The following is a 25,462-nucleotide window of genomic DNA, read 5'->3' on the forward strand; positions in this document are numbered from 1 at the left end:
AAAGTCGTCAAACCTCTTCATCCAATTCGGTGGTAGGAACAAGGGAAGCAAAGCCTCTAAAACCTCTTTAGCCCGCTGGATCAAGGAGACTATCAGTAAATGTTATAGACTGCAGAGTTCATCCTGCCCCATAACGTTGAGGGCTCATTCTACCAGAGCCATGTCTGCAACCTGGGCGGAGAAGGCTGGAGCTTCCATCGACCAGATCTGCAGAGCGGCAACCTGGTCCTCCTCCACTAACTTTGTCAGACACTACAGACTGGACTCTATGGCCAATCAGGACTTAGCTTTTGGCCGTAAGGTCCTACAAGCAGTGGTCCCCCCCTAATATGGCGTTCTAAGTTGTTAGTTCTCCATGGGTGCTGTCATGGAGGACGTCCTGGAAACATATGTTTAGTTTACCGGTAAACTGCTTTCCAGGAGTCCGGAATGACAGCACCCAATACTACCCCCCCCATTTTTTGTTCCTTCCGGGACACTTTTTTGGTTTGTATATTTGTACTGCTACTGTATACAGTGTGAAGTAACACTTGTTCTTGAAATAAAGATGTGGCAGCCTATCCGGTGTAGTAAGTTATAAACACTGGAGCAAGGGGGTGGGGAGGGGCCCTTTAAACTGTCTCTCTCTTCCTGTCCCAACAGAAACCAGTAAGGACATCCTCCATGGGTGCTGTCATTCCGGACTCCTGGAAAGCAGTTTACCGGTAAACTAAACATATGTTTTGTGACGTAAGATGACCAAAAATTGCTTTTTATTTTTATTTTTTTTACGGTGGTCACCTGAGGGGTTAGGTCATGTGATATTTTTATAGAGCCGGTCGATACGGACGCGGCGATACCTAATATGTATACTTTTTTTTTATTTATGTAAGTTTTACACAATGATTTCATTTAAAAAAAAAAAAAAATCATGTTTTAGTGTTTCCATAGTCTAAGAGCCATAGTTTTTTCAGTTTTTGGGCGATTATCTTGGGTAGGGTATGATTTTTTTCGGGATGAGATGACTGTTTGTTTGTTACAATTTTGGCGTACATACAACTTTTTTGATCACTTTTATTACCTTTTTTGGGAAGTAAGGTGGGCAAAATTTCAATTTCATCATATTTTTTTTTTTTTTTTTTTATGGTAAAGTAACATGACCGTTTTATAGATCAGGTCGTTACGGACGCGGCGATACCAAACATGTGTAGGGAATTTAATTTTTTTCATTTTTAATCAGTGATAAATGTGTTTTTTGATTTTTACTTTTTTTTCACTTTTTTTTTACTTTTTTTTTTACCCAGACCCACTTGGTTCTAGAAGATCCAGTGGGTCTGATGTCTGTATAATACAGTACAGTACAGTATATAGTGTACTGTACTTTACTTACACTTTGTCTGAACAGATCTATGCCTTTAACACAGATCTGTTCAGCACCATGGACAGCAGAATGCCTGAGAAGGCGTCCTGTTGCCATGGGATCCTTCCCCGTCTGCTCAGTTGTGGCCACAACTTCGCAGATGGGGAAGGGTAAGGATGGGGGCTCCCTCCCTCTGTCACCCCATCCTGTCGGGGGCTACAAAGGCACAGCAGCCCCCCGATGGGGGAGGGAGGGAGCCGCATCTTACTGTTAACTCTTTCCATACAGCAGTCAGTACGGACCTCTGTATGGAAAGAGTTAAACGGCTGACAATGTGCTGACACTCTGGTATACCAGTAGCAATGTGCTGACACTCTGGTATACCACTGTACACCAACGATTATTCAAGGGGAGGCGGGCGGGGGATCGCGATCCCGCCTGCCGCAGCGCCCGCCTCCCACACTGCCCGCAACACTTCCCCTGCACCACCCGCCGCCATAAAACCATTCAGGGGTGCAGGAGGGGTGGAAAAAAATGTATATGGGGCATTTTGACAGGATGCCGGCTGAATGATTTCAGCCAGCATCTTGTTCGGATTAACCCCAGCAGCGCCGCAATCTCATTTTAAACTCATGACGTACCGGTACGTCATGGGTCCTTAAGGACTCGGGAAACATGCCGTACCGGTACGTCATGCGTCCCTAAGGGGTTAAGGTGAAATAGGGCTGAGTCCTTAAGGGGTTAAAGTATGTAAAAAAATGGGCAAATTCCCTAACTGCAGTCCTAAATAAGTGATATGCTGTTTGAATGAGAAAGGGGCAAGGCTAGAATCGCACCATAGTTGGGGAGAGTGTTTCGGCTGAAACTCCAAAACCTCACTTTTGAGGGGGGTAATATTATAACCTGAAAACGAGCCAAAATGTTTAAGCAATGCCTTTAGGGGGCAGAGATGAAGCTTGGGTTGGGATAGAAAAATCTAAAGATCATCGGCATAAAGGGCAAATTTAACTTCTTTCTTGCCAAAAGAAATACCTTTATATAAGTCAGAGTATTCCAATAAATGGGCCAGTGGCTCCAACGCTAAATCAAATAAGAGTGGCGATAAGGGGCAGCCTTGGAGGGGGAAGATCGGAGGCAAATAACCAGAGGAGTATACCCATGCTAATGCATATAGCCCGTTAAGGAAGGTATGGAAATGTCCATGGATGTTGAACTTGTCCAACACTGCTCCCAACCATTCCCATCTGACTGAATGTCAAAGACCTTTTTGGCATCTAGGGCTAGCAGAATGGGGGAGTCACCTGTCTGGGAGCAGTGCTGGATCCAATCCAGGGTTGCCAACACCTTCCTAATGGTAACCACTGTGGAGCGCCCCTTAATAAAGCCAACTTGAGAAGGACTCACTACGGATGGCATTAGCGAGCCCAACCTATCCGCCTATATTTTCGTCATAATCTTTGTATCTTGGTTGATTGGGAGATGGGAAGATATGAACCAAGAACTTGAGGAACTTTCTGTGGCTTCTATAAGAGTTTGATGTGGGCAATGTTAGAGTGTCACAGGAACTGTCCCATGTGAAGAAGATGATTGTAGTAGGAGAGTAGGGTGGAATTGCCTCGTGAACCCATCGGGACCCGGTGCCCTGCCATTATGGCGTGACTTGATGGTGTTTGTGACTTCCCCTTCTGAAATATGTGAACTCAGAGCCTCCTGTTGCTCCTGTGTCAGAGAGGGCATGGAAGTAGAGGACTGGAACTGTGAACCTGCCGCCGTATCTCCCGAGGTGGCTGAGTAAAGAGTGGCATAAAAATGTCCCAGTATGGGGTTAATGACCTTAGGTGTTGTCTGGGGGGCCCTGCTCTTATCATTCAGAGAAGAGATGACCATAGGGGAGAATCGCCCTCCGGCTAAATTTGCCAGCTTGTGACCACATTTGTTTCCATAGCGGAAGAGGTCAGTATGAAAGGCTGACCTATACATACAGGTGAAACTCGAAAAATTTGAATATTGTGCAAAGTTCATTTATTTCAGTAATGCAACTTAAAAGGTGAAACTAATATATGAGATAGACTCATTACATGCAAAGCAAGATATTTCAAGACTTTTTTATAATTTGGATGATTATGGCTTACAGCTTATGAAAACTCCAAAGTCACAATCTCAGGTACCCTTTGCTCAAAGGGTATGGATTAATTAGCTGACTAGAGTGTGACACTGAGCCTAGAATATTGAACCTTTTCACAATATTCTAATTTTAAGTTGCATTAATGCAACTCCTTTTAAGTTGCATTACTGAAATAAATGAACTTTTGCACGATATTCTCTCATTTTTCGAGTTTCACCTTTATTTTCCCATCCAACCACAGCTCATAATTAGACTGCACAAACGCTGTGGAGGCCGCCCTCAGTGCCCTGCTCACTTCATGGTATTTTTGGGATACTGTCTAACGTAACCCAGGATCTTACCCCTCAGGACTGCTTTAGCCAATTCCCAGTACAGCGGAGCATCCGATGCATGGAGAGCATTGTCGCTCTGGAATTCCAACCACCAGCCTTGCAATATCCCCTTGAAGTTCTCATCTCTAGCTAGAAATGAAGGGAAACGCCACAAATAATCAGTCCCTCTCAGGTGAGTGTCCTGCAAACAACTGGATATGGGTGAGTGATCCAAGATCACCAGGTCATGTATCTCAGCAGTAAGCACACAGTCTCCTAAGCTAGAGCTAGCAACTAGAAAATCAGTGGGAGAGCACTTCTAGTGCACATGTGAAAAGTGTGTGTGTACCCTATCATCCGGATACAGTAATCGCTAGGCATCATGCAACTTTGTGGAGGCCAAGAAAGTATCTAGGACTGTGTCTTTAGGTCGAGGGGTGGCCACCACGCCATCGGCTCAGCGTCTGTGTTCCTGAACGGATAGTACCGAATTAAAATCCACTCCTACCACCTTATTGCGAACCGCATCCTGGTGCAGCTTATTACATAGTTACATAGTTAACGGTTAAAAAAAAGACATAAGTCCATCAAGTTCAACCAAGGGATAGGTGGGGACGCGAATCCCAGAAGGAAGTGAGACTCAGATTTCTACACATTTTCATAAGCATTAATGTCATTTTCTTTCAAGAATTCATCTACTGTAAACCCTTTTTAAAACTGTCCACTGTGGTGGATGACCGAAGAATTCTTTCCTTGGTGAAGAAAACACCCTTCACAACAGTTGTCCAGATCAAGAACACTCTCCAGGAGGTAGGTGTATGTGTGTCAAAGTCCACAATCAAGAGAAGACTTCACCAGAGTGAATACAGAGGGTCCACCACAAGATGTAAACCATTGGTGAGCCTCAAAAACAGGAAGGCCAGATTAGAGTTTGCCAACTGACATCTAAAAAAAGCCTTCACAGTTCTAGAGCAACATCCTATGGACAGATGAGACCAAGATCAACTTGTACCAGAGTGATGGGAAGAGAAGAGTATGGAGAAGGAAAGGAACAGCTCATGATCCTAAGCATACCACCTCATCAGTGAAGCATGGTGGGTGTAGTGTCATGGCGTGGGCATGTATGGCTGCCAATGGAACTGGTTCTCTTGTATTTATTGATAATGTGACTGCTGACAAAAGCAGCAGGATGAATTCTGAAGTGTTTCGGGCAATATTATCTGCTCATATTCAGCCAAATGCTTCAGAACTCATTGGACGGCGCTTCACAGTGCAGATGGACAATGACCCAAAGCATACTGCAAAAGCAACCAATGAGTTTTTTAAGGGAAAGTAGTGGAATGTTATGCAATGGCCAAGTCAATCACCTGACCTGAATCTGATTGAGCATGCATTTCACTTGCTGAAGACAAAACTGAAGGGAAAATGCCCCAAGAACAAGCAGGAACTGAAGACAGTTGCAGTAGGCCTGGCATAGTATCACCAGCGATTAAACCCAGCGTCTGGTGATGTCTATGCTTTCCAGACTTCAGGCTGTAATTGACTGCAAAGGATTTGCAACCAAGTATTAAAAAGTGAAAGTTTGATTTATGATTATTATTCGGTCCCATTACTTTTGGTCCCTTAACAAGAGGGAGGCACATATGCAAACTGTTGTAATTCCTACACCGTTCACCTCAATTGCATGTAAATACCCTCAAATTAAAGCTGACAGTCTGCAGTTTAAGAACATCTAGTTTGTTTAATTTCAAATCCATTGTGGTGGTGTATAGAGCCAAAAATGGTAGAATTGTGTTGATGTCCCAATATTTATGGACCTGACTGTATATGTATAACACAGTGGACCAACACCAGCAGATGACATGCCTCCCCAAACCATCATTGACTGTGGAAACTTCACAGTCGATCTCAAGCAACTTGGATTGTGTGCCTTTCCACTTTTCCTCCAGACTCTAGGGCCTTGATTTCCAAATGAAATGCAAAATTTACTTTCACCTGAAAACAGGACTTTGGACTACTGAGCAACAATCCAGTCCTTTTTCTCCTTAGCCCAGGTAAGATGCTTCTGACGTCGTCTCTGGGTCATCAGTGGCTTGACACAAGGAATATAAACTTGTAGTCCATGTCCTGGTTACGTCTGTGTGTGGTGGCTCTTGGAGTATTGACTCCAGCTGCAGCCCACTCCTGATGAATCTTCTACAAAATCTTGAATGGCTTTTTCTTGATAATCCATTCTGCAGTTATCCCTGTTGCGTGTGTACCTTTTTATGCCACACCTTTTCCTTCCACTCAACTTTACATTATTATGCTTGGATACAGCCAGATTTTTTTTAGCAATGACCTTTTATGGAGGGTGTCAATGATTGTATTCTGGACAACTGTCAATTCAGCAGTCTTCCCTATGATTGGGTAGCCTCGTGAACCAGACTGAGGGTACAAAATGAGTAGTTTTCTGGCAAAACTGACCCGTGACCTTCATTCTCTGGGTCAGTATGATTACAATGATATCACATATGTATAGGTTTTCTATGTCTAAATAGTGTAAAAAAATAAATGAATACTTTTGAAAAAAATTTTACATCACTATATTCTGATCCCCATTACTAATTTTATAGTTATATCTATGGAGCTCATTTTTATAGTTATATCTATGAGGGCTCATTTTTTTGCACGACAATCTCCATTTTGGAGTGTGTTACGGTTTGATCACATTTTATTACATTTTTTGGGGTAAGAGAAGCGATTAAAAAATGGCAAATCGGCCATTTTGACCCTTTTTTCCGTTGGGAAAATATTTTTAGATTTTAATAGTATGGGCGTTTTCAGATGCGGTGATGCCCATGAGGTTTATATTTTTTGTTATTTATGTATTTATTTTTTTATTCTATGGAAAGGGGGGTGATTTAAACTTCTATATTTGAAAAAATATATATATTTTTTAACAGGTTTTTTTTATTTTTATGGTTTGTTAGCTCATGTTTGAGGCTAAAAAACTCTGTATTTTTTTTTATTCTGTACCATTATGTTTATTATTTATCCATATTGGTACTAGAATTGCTTACTTCTTATGTTGGCCTGCCACCTGTTGGCTAAAATAAGAATTGCAGCTTCAATTCCCTGGGTCTCTTCAGAGAGACCCAGCGTATTAAAATCAATTACCAGCATCCTCATTGGTTGCAGAGGATGCCAGATAAGAAGCCTGGAAGCGCAAGCTTCTGCGTTTTTCACCCTTTAGATGCCGCAATCACACTTGATCACAGCATCTAAAGGCTTTAATGTAGGGATCGACCGATATTGATTTTTTAGGGCCGATACCAATAATTTGTGAACTTTCAGGCCGATAGCCGATAATTTATACCGATATTCTGTGAAATTTCATTTTTGAAAAAAATATTCCTACACAAATCTGCTGAAAATGAATATTTTTATTGTTAATGTGTAGTTGTTTTTTTTGTAAATCTTTCTTTTTTATTTATACTTAATATTTTGGTGCTTTTTTTTTTTTACTAACTTTTAGCCCCCTTAGGGACTAGAACCCTTGTCCTATTCACTCTGATAGATCTCTATCAGGGTGAATAGGATCTCACACTGTCCCTGCTGCTCTGTGCACACAGCAGCAGGGAGCTTACCATGGCAGCCAGGGCTTCAATAGCGTTCTGGCTGCCATGGTAACCGATCAGAGCCCCAGGCTTACACTGCTGGGGCTCCGATCGGAGGAGGAGGGGAGAGGGGACCCTGTGGCCACTGCCACCAATGATTAAAACTGGGGGGGCTTGGGTGGGGGGGCGCACTGTGCCACCAATGATTAATGCTTGGGGGGCGCACTGCGCCACCAATAATTAATACTGGGGGGCTTGGGGGGGCACACTGCGCCACCAATGAACATAAATCTCTAATTTATTCATATACAGGAGGCGGGAGCTGGCTGCAGAATCACATAGCTGGCTCCCGACCTCTATGAGCGCTAGCTGCGATCCGCGGCACCTGAGGGGTTAACTACCGCGGATCGCAGCTACCGCTCATAGAGGCCGGGAGCCGGGTATGTGATTCTGCAGCCAGCTCCCGCCTCCTGTTCAATTTGAATGAATGAGTAAGTTAACATCTTTGGTGGCGCAGTGGCCACAGCCCCTCCCCTCCTCTTGTCTTCTCTCCTCTCATTGGCGGCAGCAGCATCACGGGGGGAGGGAGACACTGCTTCCTTCTCCCCTGTGTTGCTGAGGGAACACGGAGAGCGCTGAGAGCAGCGCGATCTGTGTTCCTCATACGTTATCGGAATATCGGCAAAATAGATGCCGATACCGATAACTGTCAAAATCCTGAATATCAGCCGATAATATTGGTAAAACCGATAATCGGTCGATCCCTACTTTAATGACCGCGATTATTGCTGGTCATGGTGATTAGCCACGGGTCTCAGCTGTTTGAAACAGCAGAGACCCAGCCGACCACCATGTTTGCCCATCACTCCAGCACAGTACATGTACGGCACTGGTAGCAAAGGGGTTAAAAGACTTGGATGAATTCTTACAGTTACAGTGCATTCGGAAGTCTTTGCTTTTTTCACTTTTTTTTTGTGTCCCCAGTCAATCTACACTCAATTGCCCTTAATGAAGAAGGTGAAAACTGAATTTTACAAATATTTGCATTCAATAGGAATTTGGGCATATAATTTAACTGTAATTGTAAATATATTTTTTTTATTATTTTATTAACATTTCATGAAGATAATTTAGTTTATTTTTACTCTTGGACAAATTCTTTAAAAGTACTGTAGGTAACTATGACTTACATCAGCTTTAAAGTTGTAAGCACCATGCCTATTTTATTTTATTGCAAACCTGTTCTAATTGTCCTCATTATTAAAAAATATAGACTGAATAACTCACCATGTTAGCCACAAGAGCATTCCGAAAATAAAGGCAGATCTCAGTTCCTAGTCACTTCCAAGGTCGCTAATAGTTTTCTAACTGATATATCACCCACTCTGGAGGGAATTGCAATACATCACATTTGATTTTGATTGAGAACTATTTCTTTCCTGCAATCCTTCAATCTACATGAGCTTTTTTGTGCGGAGAGAAGCCTATCTGTAGGTGTCCCATAGGTAAGAGCCCCACTGATAATAATTTTAATGGTTATCATAGCAATATGCATTCTTGTCACATTATAAAGTAGGAATACCCTTTTAATGACTTTCTTTTGACTTTGTATCAGGGATACACTATATCTGGATGTTTATAGGCACAGTATTCATTAACACAGATTGCCGCATTCAGAATATTTTCTATACAAACTCCTGTGAATCTCTTGACAGCTCTGCTCAGGTATCTTATTGTTATCATGTGATACAGTTGTCAGTAACATTTCCTTTACTATTGCCATGACCAATACGGATTTCAATAGTAGCCTAGTAAAGGACAGTAGGGGACCCTCAGAACATCCCTGCTCACTCCAATTACACTTTAGGGTCAAGCAGACCTCCGTATGCTTTGCCAATAGCTGAATATTCATTAATGTGACCAGTTAGTTATACTTTAACTATCGTGGGTAGGTTGAATGCTCACACACATATGAAGGCTATTAGGTGAACAAGAAGAGGAAGTAGAACCATGAAGCATGAATAGCTTCTTGTATGAAGCAAATAACATAGTTAATGATTCACAACAGTGATAGCAATAGCAATGAAATGGATGATACACACAGGCATGGGCAAATTAGGCAGGAAGTTTGACAAACTAATTGGACCTCAGGTGCAACTACAGTTCATTTTATATGGCTTTAATACTATCTAAAATTATAACACTTCTGCAGATAAGCCTTGTAAAATGGCTTGAGATTGACTTCTTTATAATAAAAGCGTCACTTGGACTCATAAGGCCACATTCACTCGCCCGCTGCATCAAATGTATCAAGACACCCACATTTTCCGAACAGAGGATAAAGAGTGTCCTTTTGGCCTCTGTCGGACTGATATACCTTGGTGTACATTTTTTTCTGTTGTATTGAACAGTTACAGTCTGATGTGCTATTTCATGCAAAGGAATCCTGAGAAATAAAGGATACTGTGCAGAGCACATTTTATATCATGGGAGCCTATAGGCGAATCATCTTCTTACATTGCACTCATTTTGGGCTAAAACTGTTTTCCTAAGGCCTTTACTGAATCGTTTTTAACAATTTGTCCTCTGCAGCCTGCACCTTTTCACATGTACTGTAGGTTGTTCTGTTTCCATAAGAAGTCCATCAAAGAAACTGACAACAATATAGGGGAAAAGGCGCTCATAGGGCAGTATGCATAGATATGTGGGTGTCAATTTAGTTGATTAGGCTCACCTTATGTTGTTGTGCAATCATAGGCACAACACTAGTGTAGGCGGGTATGGAGAAGAGGTCAGTGCTGCGGTGTCATCCAATCCTTGTTGCGAGGGGTTGCCGGCCCCCAGGAGAAACGTGAATCAATAGTAACAGAAGAGATGTAGGTGAGATTCAGCCCACGTGACGCTGACACTTCTTTTGGTGCAAGTTGACGACCACAGGGTTATATAAGAATATCTTTTTATTTCTAAGAGATGACAATGCGTTTCGGAGCAACAGAGCTCTAAGTCTGAAATCCGGGCCAGAGAATGAATGAGTGATGCAGCTACACGCGCAAGGAGCTCTGTTGCTCTTTTTTATATAAACCTATGGTCATCAAGTTGCGCCAAAAGAAGCGTTGGTGTCACGTGGGCGGAGTCTCGCCTACATCTCTTCTGTTAATATTGAAGCAACTGTCTGAGGGCTTGTTCTATAATCCATATCTGCATTCCTGGGAGCTCATAAATTCTTACCAGTCCTTAGACAGATTTCACTGCGAAGGAGACACGGGGCGACTATGCTAAATGTCAAAAGATGCAGGCTGCAGAGGACAAATGGTTAAACATTTTAAACAAAGACCTATTGAAAAACAAATTTTGTAGCCCCAAATGAGTAAAATGTAATAATAATATATCCCCAAAAGTGTCCATAGCCTTTAAGGAAAAGCAAAATTCAAATGACACCAAGGAGATTAAGGGGGTCATTAATCAAGACTAAGCAGATGTTGATATCCCCTGCATCAGTAGGAAGATGCACAAAATGTGTCACCAAAAATGTTTTCTGCCAGTTAAAACCGGCTAGCGAAACATCTTTTTTTTTTCTAATCTATATATTTTTTTCTGATTGCAGTTTTTTTATTCTATTTCCTGAACATGATTATGGGGGAAGCCATCTTGCCTGAGCTGTTCATAACATCCTTTAGAAAGCATTAAGGCCTCTTTCACACGGGCGTCATGTTTTTTGCCCGGATAAGATGCAGGTGTGTTGCGGGAAAATGCACGATTTTTCAGCACGAGTGCAAAACATTGTAATGTGTTTTGCACGCGCGTGAGAAAAATCGGCATGTTTGGTACCCAAACCCGAACTTCTTCACAGAAGTTCAGGTTCGGGTTTGGGTTAGGTGTTCTGTAGATTGTATTATTTTCCCTTATAACATGGTTATAAGGGAAAATAATAGCATTCTGAATACAGAATGCATAGTACAATAGGGCTGGAGGGGTTAAAAAAAAAAGAAAAAATAATTTAACTCTCCTTAATCCACTTGTTCGCGCAGCCGACATCTCTTCTGTCTTCTTTCTTCAGGACCTGGGCAAAGGACCTGTGGTGACGTCACTGCGCTCATAACATGGCCCGTCACATGATCTTTTACCATGGTGATGGATCATGTGACGGGCCATGTGATGAGCGCAGTGACGTCATCACAGGTCCTTTACCCAGATCCTGAAGAAAGAAGAGAAGCCGGGCTGCGCGAACAAGTTAAATTTTATTTTTATTTTTTTAACCCCTCCAGCACTATTGTACTATGCATTCTGTATTCAGAATGCTATTTTTTACCCTTATAACCATGTTATAAGGGAAAATAATAATGATCGGGTCTCCATCCCGATCGTCTCCTAGCAACCGTGTTTGAAAATCGCACCGCATCCGCACTTGCTTGAGGATGCTTGCAATTTCCACGCAGTCCCATTCACTTCTATGGGGCCTGCGTTGCGTGAAAAACACACAAAATAGAGCATGCTGCGATTTTCACGCAACGCCCAAGTGATGCGTGAAAATCACCACTCATGTGCACAGCCCCATATAAATAAATGAATGGGTCCGGATACAGTGTGGGTGCGTTCAACTCACGCATTGCACTCGCACGGAAAACTCGCCCGTGTGAAAGGGGCTAAGAAAATTACTTTACGGCAACCCCATGGTCCATAGACACAATGGTCTGGAGGGAACCTCAATGACTTCTATGGGAGAGTTTTCTGGGCATGCTCTGTGACCTATGCAGGTCATTGTACAAAGAAGGAATAGATGAGCTTTGGCAATCTATTGTGAATGGTGGATCCTCTCTTATCTGTCATTCTAATCCTACCTGTAATGATATCTGTGTATAGATAAGCAGATAACTGCAGTAAAGTGCTCTGTACAGACCAAGTGGCACCTATTATTATGGTTAATGGTTAGTGGCCAGTGCGAAAAACTGCAGGATTATTTTTTTTTTGTTTAAATATAGATATTGCTATGGAAAATTAAGAATAACATCAAAAATTCTTTAAAAATATATAAAACACAAAAATATGATTTAAATAATAGGTCATTTACTGATGACATATTTCCTTTAATTTCTGAAGAAAACGCCTCATCAGAAATTAAGCACATCCATCCTCCTTCAGTCTGTGTACCTGTAATGAAAAAACAGACATAAATTATGACATCTGCAGGGGTCGATGTTCCTGCTTATACCCCGACCTGGCCATACCCCCTTTTTAGAAAGTGGCACGGGTGGCATAGGATTGCCATTTGCAACTGCATTTAGTCGCAATGACATTTGAAAAGATGCAAGTCAGCGGTTTGCAACTTTTGATGCCAGTTTCTGGTGTAAATGACCCCTTAAGGCTGCGTTTACACGAGCGTGTCCGGATTAGTTCCGGATGCGTCCCAGTGTGTTGCGGCAAACCCGCGCGAGTAGGAATGCAATTGCAGTCAGTTTTGACTGCGATTGCGTTCCGATGTTCAGTTTTTATCGCGCGGGTGCAATGTGTTTTGCACGCGCGTGATAAAAAAACGACTGTGGTACCCAGACCCGAACTTCTTCACTGAAGTTCAGGTTTGGGTTCGGTGTTGTGTAGATGTTATTATTTTCCCTTATAACATGGTTATAAGGGAAAATAATAGCATTCTGAATACAGAATGCTTAGTAGGTGATCAATTGAGGGTTAAAAAATAAAAAAAATTAACTCACCTTGTCCTCTTGTTCGCGTAGTTCTCCCGGTCTTTAGTTCTTTAAAAAGATGAACTATGGGCTTAAGGACCTTTGGTGACGTCAGATCACATGCTCCAATCACATGGTACATCACCGCGGTGATGGACCCTGTGATTGGAGCATGTGATCTGACGTCACCAAAGGTCCTTTAGCCCATAGTTCATCTTTTTAAAGAACTAAAGACCGGGAGAACTACGCGAACAAGAGGACAAGGTGAGTTAATTTTTTTTTATTTTTTAACCCTCAATTGATCACCTACTAAGCATTCTGTATTCAGAATGCTATTATTTTCCCTTATAACCATGTTATAAGGGAAAATAATACAGTGTATAGACAGTCACCTAGCAACCGTGCGTGAAAATCGCACCGCATCCGCACTTGCTTGCGAATGCATGCGATTTTCACGCAACCCCATTCACTTCTATGGGGCCTGCGTTGCGTGAAAAACGCAGAACATAGAGCATGCTGCGATTTTCACGCAACGCATAAGTGATGCGTGAAAATCATCGCTCATCTGAACAGCCCCATTGAAATGAATGGGTCCAGATTCAGTGCGGGTGCAATGCGTTCACCTACCGCATTGCACCCGCGCGGAAATCTCGCCCGTGTGAACGCAGCCTAAGTGCTTTTCCACCTGCTTTTTTGCTGACTAGTGGCACTTTTCTGTCTGTATTCCAGATGACTTTCTTTCTAATTATTTTTGTTTTTCATAACAGAGAATGAACAGCAAGTTAAGTAACATGCAGGAAAAAATAGGCGATGGTGAATGTCCAATGCCATTATTCACTTGTCTTCATGTCAAGCCGGATGTGTCAGAGCTGATGTTTGCTGGTAAGCTTTCTGGACATCTGTGTATACTGCAAGCAGCATATGTGACTCCTGTTTCTAAAAGAGGATCTATGTATTCACATGCCATGCATGATCAAATCAACTAGTGCATATTCTTATATCCGTGAGAAGAGAAATATGAAGCTGAATTTGTACCCTAGTATGATTATGTGACAGCGGAAGCTGATTCTGCTGACGTAGTTGTAAATGTGGTTCAGATTCAAATCTCCAAGCACTAGTCGTATTAGACTTTGGACTTTGTAGAAATTTGGTGATGAACTATTGTTGCTTGGAGATTTAGAGTGGACTACCCCAAATCTCCCTCATGACGTAGCTTCCTACCTCTCGCATCACTGAACTAGATACCTTTTAATAACTTTCTTGATATCACTCTATGCATTCCTTAAATGAAAACCATGCATTTTAGCAACTTTTATTGCAATCTTTGGCTGTCCCGCTGTTGTGAAACAAAATTTAGCAATTTTTTACTAAGCAGCTTTCATGGCGCGCTATTTTCACTATAGCTAGAGATGCATTGTTTGCACACCACTGAACTGGCTTATAAGAGCTCTAGACAGCTCCCCTAGTGGCAGCAACACGTACTAGAAATAATAATGAAACGGTGCGGTGTATAAGGAAAATGTTTAAAAGGATTTGTTTGCAGTCTTTTCTAATTGTAGCATGCATAACATCCAGTATTTACTTCTTATCTTCCCCTTTGCATGTACGGTTTTGACCTATAATTCCCACACGATTTTAGTGCATGTATCTTCTTACTATATATTTCTGCTCTTCCACATGGCAAGCTTTCTGACTTTACAGCATTCCTATTGTAGCTAATGACGTACTTTCTTTCCTAAATTTAAACAAGTGGAATTAGTTAGAAAGAAATAGTCTCGCCTTGCCACCCTGTTACTGGACCTTTTTACGTCTTAAAGCTTTGGAACAATTTCCATTAAAGTTGTATTATCCCATAAATGTCTGTTGGGGATCTGACCTAGGCTATAAGTCTTTGACTGCATTTACTTTGACTTAATTCACTCTTAAGACGTAAGCAGGAAACCAATCATAATTATAACGTAGGAGTTGTTGAATAATTTCTGAATACATTTAGTTCTGACGTATTAAGCAAATGATATCAAATCTAGAAGTACGTCGTCTAGTAAGTGACTAAACACCTAATAAAAGGTAACTAATGTGACATTATATTATGACTGAGTGCTAAATCTGTTGTTTTCTCCTTGTATACGTGCTGCTGGGTATTTCTGCACATCTCCCACATCATAAGCACAATATGGTTTCTATTGTGTACAATAAAAGGAAAAAGTTATTCAGTATATAATACGATGTGTCTGGCAATCTGGCGCTGCACTATAAAGCATGCATGCACGTACATTTAAAGGGAATGTGTCATCAGAAAATGACCTATCGTTTAAATCATGGTTTTACTTTTAACATATCTATTTAAATAATTTTTGATTTTATTTTTAATTTTCCATGTCAATATATATATTTAAACAAAAAACATAAAATCCTGCAGTTTTCGCACTGGCCACTAAACCTAGTAATAGATGCCACTTCTTGGTCTGTACTGATCACTTTACTGCTGTCATCTGCTTATCTATACCCAGAGGTGATATAATTGCAGGCAGGAATAGAATGACAGATAAGATGGGATCCACCATTTACAATAGGTGATTGGCAGAGCTTATTTATTCTTTCTTTGTACATTGACCTCTGCACAGGTCACAGAGCATGCCGAGAAAACTCTCCCATAGAAGTCAACGAGGTCCCCTCCTGACCATTGTGTCTATGGCCCATTGGGCTGCCGTAAAGCAATTTTCTTAATGCTTTATAAATGCTGTTAACCCCTTAGGGACCGGGCTCATTTTCACCTTAAGGACCAGGCCATTTTCTGCAAATCTGACCAGTGTCACTTTATGTGTGAATAACTTTAAAACGCTTTTACTTATCCAGGCCATTCTGAGATTGTTTTTTCGTCACATATTGTACTTCATGACACTGGTAAAATGGAGTAAATAAAAATTCATTTTTTATTTATAAAAAATACCAAATTTACCAAAAATTTCCAAGTTTCAATTTCTCTACTTCTATAATACTCCAAAAATAGTTATTACTTTACATTCCCCATAAGTCTACTTCATGTTTGGATTTTTTTTTTTAATGCCATTTTATTTTTTGGGAATGTTACAAGGCTTAGAAGTTTAGAAACAAATCTTGAAATATTTCAGAAAATTTCTAAAACCCACTTTTTCAGGACCAGTTCAGGTCTGAAGTCACTTTGTGAGGCTTACATAATAGAAACCACCCAAAAATGACCCCATTTTACAAACTACAGCCCTAAAGGTATTCAAAACTGATTTTACAAACTTTGTTAACCCTTTAGGTGTTCCACAAGAATTAATGGAATATAGAGATAAAATTTCTAAATTTCACTTTTTGGGCAGATTTTCTATTTTATTTTTATTTTTTTCCAGTTACAAAGCAAGGGTTAATAGCCAAACAAAACTCAATATTTATGGCTCTGATTCTGTAGTTTACATAAACACCCCATATGTAGTCGTAAACTGCTGTACGGGCACACGGCAGGGCACAGAAGGAAAGGAATGCCATACGGTATTTGGAAGGCAGATTTTGCCGGACTGGTTTTTTGACACCATGTCCCATTTGAAGACCCCTGATGCACCCTTAGGCCTCATGCACACAACGTTTTTTTTTTTACGGTCCGCAAAAACGGGGTCCGTAGGTCCGTGGGTCTTCCTTGATTTTTGGAGGATCCACAGACATGAAAAAAAAAGTCGTTTTGGTGTCCGCCTGGCCGTGCGGACCCCAACGGATCCGTCCTGACTTACAATACAAGTCAATGGGGAAGGATCCGTTTGACGTTGACACAATATGGTGCAATTGCAAACTGATCTGTCCCCCGTTGACTTTCAATTTAAAGTCAGGAGTCCCTATTATACCATCCAATCTGAGTTTTCTCCAATCCGATGGTATATTTTAACTTGAAGCGTCCCCATCACCATGGGAACGCCTCTATGTTAGAATATATTGTCAGGGTTTTGGGGGGGCGTGGCTAACTGCGGACTGAGGAAGACGTCTCTCTCCTCAGCTCTGAGACTGCAGACCTAATCTGATCTCATCCGCTCATTTTATAAAGTATAAAGACCTCATCTTTGATCTTAGGGGACTGCTGCTAACATCTGCCCGGATTTGAGACCTGTCCGGGAACATAGGACAGCCCCGTTCCGAAGATATCTGTGAGGCCTAACGGAGGAGGAATCCCCGGCCTAGATTTGCAAGGGGGCGCGGTGGATTACAGAACCTGACTTCTGTCCGAGTCCGCAAGAACCAAAATATCGCAAGTCCGGTTATAATAAGATCGGTGAGACTACAAAATACACTCCGACCGGACTTGGAGGAGCTTACCTCGGACCGGAACGCCAGCTCAGACCTGAGAAGCCGCGGCCTGAAGTTTCAATAAGATCGCGCTGCGCCGAAGAAGACCTACACATACAGAGCCGGCTGTTACCTCCTATGTTCCCTCCCTGGGATCGGATGGGATAATCTTCACTAGGCGGAGAATCACCACAAGTGCCATACTCCAGGTTACCGCCACAAACAGCACTTACCTGGACAGCGTGGAGACCCGCCATCTTGCCCTGCAGGAGGGAGCCGGTAAGAGACTGTTTCCTCTGCGTAGTTGTTCAGCAAGGAAGCGGTAACCCTACAGGGAGCCAAGAAGACCCGTTTTTATTAACAGTCGCAGACTCAGCGACAAGATCCCCCAACATATAGTAGCACTCACCTTCTAACCCCAGGCCACATACCTACAAACAGAGGTACCAGTCATTCGCATCTCAAGTGCGATATTGAGCTCTCATTAGAGAAAGTTCTGGCGGAGGGTTTAGGTAAGGAGACAGTGCCTGATCGGGGTTTAGACCAATCCCCAGGTCATTCATTTCTCAAGCTTTGTCTAAGGCTTTAAACCCAGTGATGGAAGAACTTAATGTAATAAAAAATGAAATGAGACAGATCGGCCACAGAGTAGAAGCTTTAGAAGCTACACAGTCGACTTTAACCAACTACACAAAACAAAACTCAGAAGCCCTAGCTGTCTACAAACTGCATATAGATCAGTTATATGACTACATAGAAGATCAAGACAATAGAGGCAGACGGAACAATATACGTCTAAGAGGAAGCCCAGAATCAGTAGCTTCAGACGCAATACCTAAAGCGGTTTCAGAGATCTGCCTATCACTGCTAGGTGAAGATTACTCAGACCCTATAATTATTGAAAGAGCACATAGGGCCTTGAGACCCAAACCTAAAATAAATGAACCCAGGGATATCATATGTAAACTCCTTAACTTTGCTCAAAAAGAACAAGTTATGAAAAAATCAAGAGAAGGGACACAAGTTGTATATGAGGGCTCAACAATACTTCTTTTCCAAGATCTAGCACCAGCTACCCTTAACAAAAGACGCACTCTCAAACCCCTGACGGACTTTTTGAGACATAAACGCATCCCTTATCGATGGCTGTTCCCATTTGGTTTGCTAATAACCTGGCGGGATAAGAAATTCGTCATTAGAACCCCGAGGGACTTACCGGAGATATTGTCTACCATGAATATTACAGATGTGGACGTTTCTGATTGGACCACCTCCAATGATGTCATTATTCCAGAGGAGATCCCACCATCTACACCGTGGGAGACGGTACCTACGGGAAAAGCTCTGAAGAATAAGAAGAAACATGGGAAGATGACTCCACGACGTATTATTATGGAGGAGGACTGACAGAGTCGTCCAGACAAGTCCCTACCGTCCTGCAATTAAGCAGGCATCGCTTCAACACAATATAGACCTCATATGGTCTGATTCATGTACAGGCGTTCCCACAGGGTTTTCTTTTCCCTAATATGTCTTGTTCATCACTCACCTCTCAGATGGTTTCCTATCTGGAGAGATGATGGGGATTGGATGTGGGTCCGCCTGATTTAATTTTATTTAACACATGAATACTCCTTCACTTAATTTGTTTTTGACTCTGTTCAAATGTTTAAAAAATTTGCCTCTTCATGGTTTGCTACAACTACTATGCAGCTCCCTAAATTGTTAGTGACCTGCTTCCCTCTGATATTTTTCAGAAAGTTAACATTTACTAAGTCCCTTTTAGGACTAACCGTCTTTTTAGCAAACGGGAGGACCAACTGTCTTTATGTTCTCATTAATATTCTGTTTTATTTGTGTTTTGTCTTAGTTGCAACAACTCTTCCCTTCCCCCCCTTTCCTATATGTGTCCTGGGATACTTAAGTCCATCAACCTTGCCTGGAAGACGTCAACTACAACATACACACTCAGGGGTATGTACGAGTTTTACATCCACAATCATGCACTTGTTTTATGGCGGAGACACGGATAGCTTCGTACAATGTTAGGGGCTTTAAAACCCCAGCTAAACGTTGTCAAATCATAAAACAATTGCATAAAGAGAAAGCTAACATCATATTTATACAGGAAACACATTACAAGCACAATAAAGTACCTAATTTGTCCCGTTCCTATTATAACTTATGGTTCCATAGTTCATCTCCATATTCAAACAGATTAGGGGTCAGTATAGGATTTCACAAACCTCTGGATTTTGACTTAATTGACTCCGAAGTTGATAATGAGGGTAGATTCATTCTCGTGAAAGGAAACATTAATAAACAAAGATATACCTTAGCAAACATTTACGCTCCTAATTCGAAACATAGTCAATGGTTTAGTTCATTCTGGGAAAAACTGGAGAGGTTCAGAGAGGGCATACTGATCTTAGCCGGAGACTTCAATCTAGCTCTCAACCCAAGGATTGATACCTCCACAGGTAAATCAAACGTTCCAAAATCTACACTAGTCAAGGTTAAAAAACTCCTGCATAAAAGTTCCCTGGCAGATGTTTGGCGCTCTCTTAACCTTACGTCAGCGGATTTCACTCATTTCTCAGCACCGCACAATTCCTACCATAGAATTGACTACATATTCATATCATCAGACAAACTACAGATATGCACTGAAGCCCATATTGGCCCAATATTACATTCAGACCATGCTCCAATTTTTATGTCGCATAAACAACCCAATGCCTACCCTAAGTCCTTTCTGTGGAGATTAAATGAAACACTCTTAGATAGCCCAGAGGTTAAAACTAAGGTTAAGAATAAACTTCAGGAATACTTCTCTATTAATTCAACAGAAGATATTTCTCCCAACACTGTCTCGGAGGCACATAAATCAGTTATAAGAGGGGAATTTATTTCTGTGGCTTCACATTTAAATAAGAAAAGGAAAAAGATAATAGCGAATCTTTATAGTAAGATATCCAAACTGAAGAATTTACACAAAAGATCGTTTAATAGTAAAAAACTAGAGGAGCTTATGTCAATTAGGAATGAGTTAAAAGGGATATTAAATACTCAATGAGCTAAAATATACCTGTCATTGAGACAAAAATTTTTTGCTCATGGAAATAAGCCCATTAAATTCATGTTGGCCACACTATGTCAACGGAAACGAAAGCAAAGAATATCAGCTATTAAGGGCCCAGACAACACATTAACCAAAGATGACAAAAACATAGCAGACGCGTTTAGGAAATTTTACTCTGACCTTTACAATATAAATAAGTCTGACTCTGAAAAGATCAAAGCAGATAAATTAACTAGAACAAGAGAATTTCTACAGAACATCAACCTTCCCTCCATCACTAAAGAACAAGCTCTCAAACTTACCTTACCTATTAATGAAACAGAAATCACCTCAACTCTTTCCCAAATAGCCAAGGGAAAGTCCCCCAGCCCAGATGGTCTCCCTATCCTTTATTACATAGCCTTTAGGGACACCTTAACACCCTTTATGCTTAAAACCTACAATGCAGCCCTGTCTGGTAGCCCTTTCTCACCACAAACTCTAAGCGCCCATATAACCCTAATCCACAAGCCACAGAAAGACCCTACAATGTGCTCAAACTACAGACCCATTTCATTGTTGAATCTAGACATCAAAATATTTGCTCGCATTCTTTCAGCAAGAATAAAACCGCTATTAAAAGACTTGATTCACCCAGATCAGACAGGGTTTATACCTGGCAGAGAAGGAAAAGACAATACTTACAAGATAATAAATTCTATTGCTTTAGTGAAAAAAGTAAATGGCTCCATGGTCTTACTAGGTACAGACGCAGAAAAGGCATTTGATAGAGTGGCCTGGCCCTTTATCAAGAATACGTTGTCCACGATGGGATTCCCATCTTCTTTCATTGACGCAATCTTCACAATGTATGAAAAACCGAGTGCCTTTATTAAAGTAAATTATATCATCTCCTCAGCGGTGAATATTAACAATGGAACCAGACAGGGCTGTCCCTTATCCCCAATTCTCTTCAGATTGACAGTTGAACCCTTGCTACAATCTATTAGGCAATCCCGAGAAATCAAGGGTCTAATTTGCAATGAAATGGAATTCAAGCAAGCTGCATATGCAGATGACCTCCTTTTAATGATCACCAACCCTAGAAGAGCTTTTCCAGCAATTGTTAACCTGTTTCGCGATTTTGGCTACATCTCTAATTTTAAAATTAACCTTTCAAAATCACAAGCGCTAGGAGTTAATATCCCGGATAAAGAAATCCGAATCTTAAAGACCATCTCTTCCTTTGAATGGACCCCCACCACTTTGAAATTTCTAGGGATCAACATTTCAGCAGATTATAACAAACTTTTTGAACACAACTACCGCCCACTACTGAGAGATATACCGGAGACTCTTGGTTCATGGTCACCTTCCTTTATATCCTGGTTAGGACGTAGGAACATATTTAATTCCCTAATAGTTCCGAAAGTCACATATATTTTGCAAGCACTTCCATTAAAACTCCCACGTAGCTTTTTTGCCTCCTTTAGGAAGATTTGTTCAGCATATGTTTGGGGAGCGAAAAAACCCAGACTCGCTCATAAAATTCTTACTCCCTCCAGATAGGGGTGGAATTGGTCTCCCTTCTTTAGAAAGATTTTACAAAGCTGTTCATATCAGCCGTATAGTTGACTGGATCTGCAAACCAGCCCACAAACATTGGATAACCATAGAGGAGAGTCTAATGGAAACCCCCTTGAGGAAGCTGATTTTCTCAGAACATTCAACACTCATCCCTATTACTAGAGATAATAACCTTCCCACAGCTACCTACGGTATCTGGCAACGCCCGGAAATAAGAGACCTTTGTTCTAAATACCCATCTCCACTGTTAACCATTGGAGATTGTTTCAAAATGTCTGAGGATGGCTTTCAATCTTTACCACCTCAACTCCGGAATTCACAAATAGCCCCTATAGAGCTCTTAGATCCTGATGGAGCTATCTTAGACTTAAATGCTATCAAAGACAAATTTAAACTCCCAACACTTAATGACCTCCAATATATATACCTTCGCACTGCACTAAAACCTGTATTCTCAAATGATAATTGGGGGGAAAAAAAATACATGGTTTGAAGACCTTCTTATACAAACTAAACAACCTTCAAAATCTGTTATTTGCAAGAACCTACTTAGTTTAGAATCCCCACCCTCCCTATACTTTCTGAGAGAATGGGAAAGTGATCTTAAGACTAAACTCTCCAAATCAGAAATTAACACAGTACTTACATCGGCAAAAAATACATCTAGATGTATTACGGTTCAAGAAAACACATACAAAGTAATAGCTAGATGGTATCTTACCCCAGTCAGATTAAGTAAGATGTACAGTTCCGCTTCGGACCGTTTCTGGAGATGCTATATTGATAGAGGCACATACCTACACATATGGTGGTCCTGCCCTAAAATAAGCACTTTCTGGACAGAAATACTAGGCATTCTCAACTACCTCCTTAATGACAAACGTCGCACACTACCTCAATGCCCCAAAATAGCTCTCTTAAATGTACTTCCAGACACTATTCCCTACGTACAGAAACAGCTAATCAGACAATTGTTGTCAGTAGCTAGGATTATGATCGCCTCAAACTGGAAATCTAACGTGTCCCCCAAAGTGTCAGACTGGGTCGACAGAGCAGAATCACTAGCTAGACTAGAAGAATTATCCCACTGGGAACTGAGATCCCATGATAAATATGTAGCCATATGGCATGGATGGAGACTCTGGAGGAAAGGTTTGGGGATAGCCACAAATGACGAGTAAGGTTTTAGTTTTTCCTCTAACCTAGCACTTCCATATTCACCATTAGGGACCTTTGGTAGAGACAAGTCGTCATAGCTGGCGGACTCTTACCCTCTACCCGTATATCGAACGTTCAGAGGCAGGTTACTGCACAGACCAATCCATAATATCTACTTCTTCACTCTCTACCCTTCCCCTCTTCCCTCACGTTCTTATCCCTTTGTCCAAATTGTGTGTCTGTTCCCCCCCCCCCCCCGCGCCACACGGCATGGCTTTATCTTATGGCATAGGTGTTTGACATTATGTCTTGGATTCCTCTGAAACAATCAGATTTACTCCATGCTATTTTCAGTCTTAACTAAGTTCAGACGTACATCACAGCTAATTTGACCACACTGCACTGAAGTTATACTTTTGAACCCTAATGTGTCACACTAGCAGATGTGAGAGGTATTACTATGATATGATGCACCTTTTGGATCACCTGACAGTGGTGGCCTATCTAAATGTCTGTACGCCTATTGGATATGCCATTATTTCCATAATGTATGCCGTATGTTCAAAATGTTTACATACGTTTGAAATGTTTACATACTTTTAAATGTTTATATACATTCAGAAGTCTATGTACTTTTGGAATTATTCATACCTTTGAAATCAATAAAAAGATTTTTAAAAGAAAAAGAATATACTGTCGGATATGAGTTAGATCGTGAAACTCAGATCCGACAGTATATTCTAACACAGAGGCGTTCCTATGGTGATGGGGACGCTTCAAGTTAGAATATACTAAGAACTGTGTACATGACTGCCCCCTGCTGCCTGGCAGCACCCGATCTCTTACAGGGGGTTGTGATCCTCACAATTAACCCCTCAGGTGCCGCACCTGAGGGGGGTTAATTGTGCGTATCATAGTCCCCTGTAAGAGATCGGGTGCTGCCAGGCAGCAGGGGGCAGTCATGTACACAGTTCTTAGTATATTCTAACTTGAAGCGTCCCCCCCTCGGCCCCCCCTCCCTCCCTCTATTGTATTAATTTCATTGGTGGCCAGTGTGCGGCCCCCCCTCCCTCCCTCTATTGTATTATTTTCATTGGTGGCACAGTGTTCGGCCCCCCCGGCCCCCCCTCCCTCCCTCTATTGTATTATTTTCATTGGTGGCACAGTGTGCGGCCTCCCCTCTCCCCCCCCCCCCCCGATCATTGGTGGCAGCGGAGAGTTCCGATCGGAGTCCCAGTTTAATCGCTGGGGCTCCGATCGGTAACCATGGCAACCAGGACGCTACTGCGGTCCTGGTGTCCATGGTTACTTAGCAATATTAGAAGCATCATACTTACCTGCTGCGCTGTCTGTGACCGTCCGGGAGCTCCGGCCGGTCACAGTGACAGGTCTGTGCGGCGCATTGCTTAATGATCACACTGTGTCACCAATGAAAATTATACAACAGAGGGAGGGGGGGCCGCACACTGTGCCACCAATGAAAATAATACAATAGAGGGAGGGGGGGCCGCACACTGTGCCACCAATGAAAATAATACAATAGAGGGAGGGAGGGGGGCCGCACTGGCCACCAATGAAATTAAAACTGGGGAGGGAGGGGGGTCTGCCCCCTGCTGCCTGGCAGCCCCTGATCTCTTATAGGGGGCTATGATATGCACAATTAACCCTTTAGGTGCAGCACCTGAGGGGTTAATTGTGCGGATCACAGCCCCCTGTAAGAGATCGGGCGCTGCCAGGCAGCAGGGGGCAGTCATGTACACAGTTCGTAGTATATTCTAACTAGAAGCGTCCCCATCACTATGGGAACGCCTCTGTGTTAGAATATACTGTCGGATATGAGTTTTCGCGAAGTGAAAACTCAGCTCTGAAAAAGCTTTTATGCAGACGGATCTTCGGATCCGTCTGTATGAAAGTAACCTACGGCCACGGATCACGGATGCGGATGCCAATCTTGTGTGCATCTGTGTTCTTTCACAGACCCATTGACTTGAATGGGTCCGTGAACCGTTGTTCGTCAAAAAAATAGGACAGGTCATATTTTTTTGACGGACAGGGAACACGGCTCACGGCCGCTGATGAACAACGGTGCATTTTCCGAGTTTTCAACGGACCCATTGAAAGTCAATGGGTCCGCAGAAGATCACAGAAAACGGAACAACGGCCACGGATGCACACAACAGTCGTGTGCATGAGGCCTTAGAGTAGAAACTCCCAAAAAGTGACCCCATTTTAGAAACTACGGGATAGGGTGGCAGTTTTGTTGGTACTATTTTAGGGTACATATGATTTTTGGTTGCTCTATATT

At 41.9% G+C, this 25,462-nt stretch overlaps 1 protein-coding gene across 5 annotated transcripts in view; it reads left to right on the forward strand.

Moving 5' to 3' along the window:
- Nucleotides 1–25,462, forward strand: part of PLA2G4A (phospholipase A2 group IVA) — a 331,217-nt gene that overhangs the window by 155,486 nt on the left and 150,269 nt on the right. For all 5 annotated transcript variants that reach the window (XM_040407269.1, XM_040407267.1, XM_040407268.1 and 2 more), the window contains one exon: nt 13,820–13,934. In XM_040407269.1, coding sequence (XP_040263203.1) covers nt 13,820–13,934 — 115 coding nt within the window. The remainder of the gene's footprint in view (nt 1–13,819; nt 13,935–25,462) is intronic.

This window comes from Bufo bufo, chromosome 9, assembly GCF_905171765.1.
Source record: "Bufo bufo chromosome 9, aBufBuf1.1, whole genome shotgun sequence".
NCBI lineage: Eukaryota > Metazoa > Chordata > Amphibia > Anura > Bufonidae > Bufo > Bufo bufo.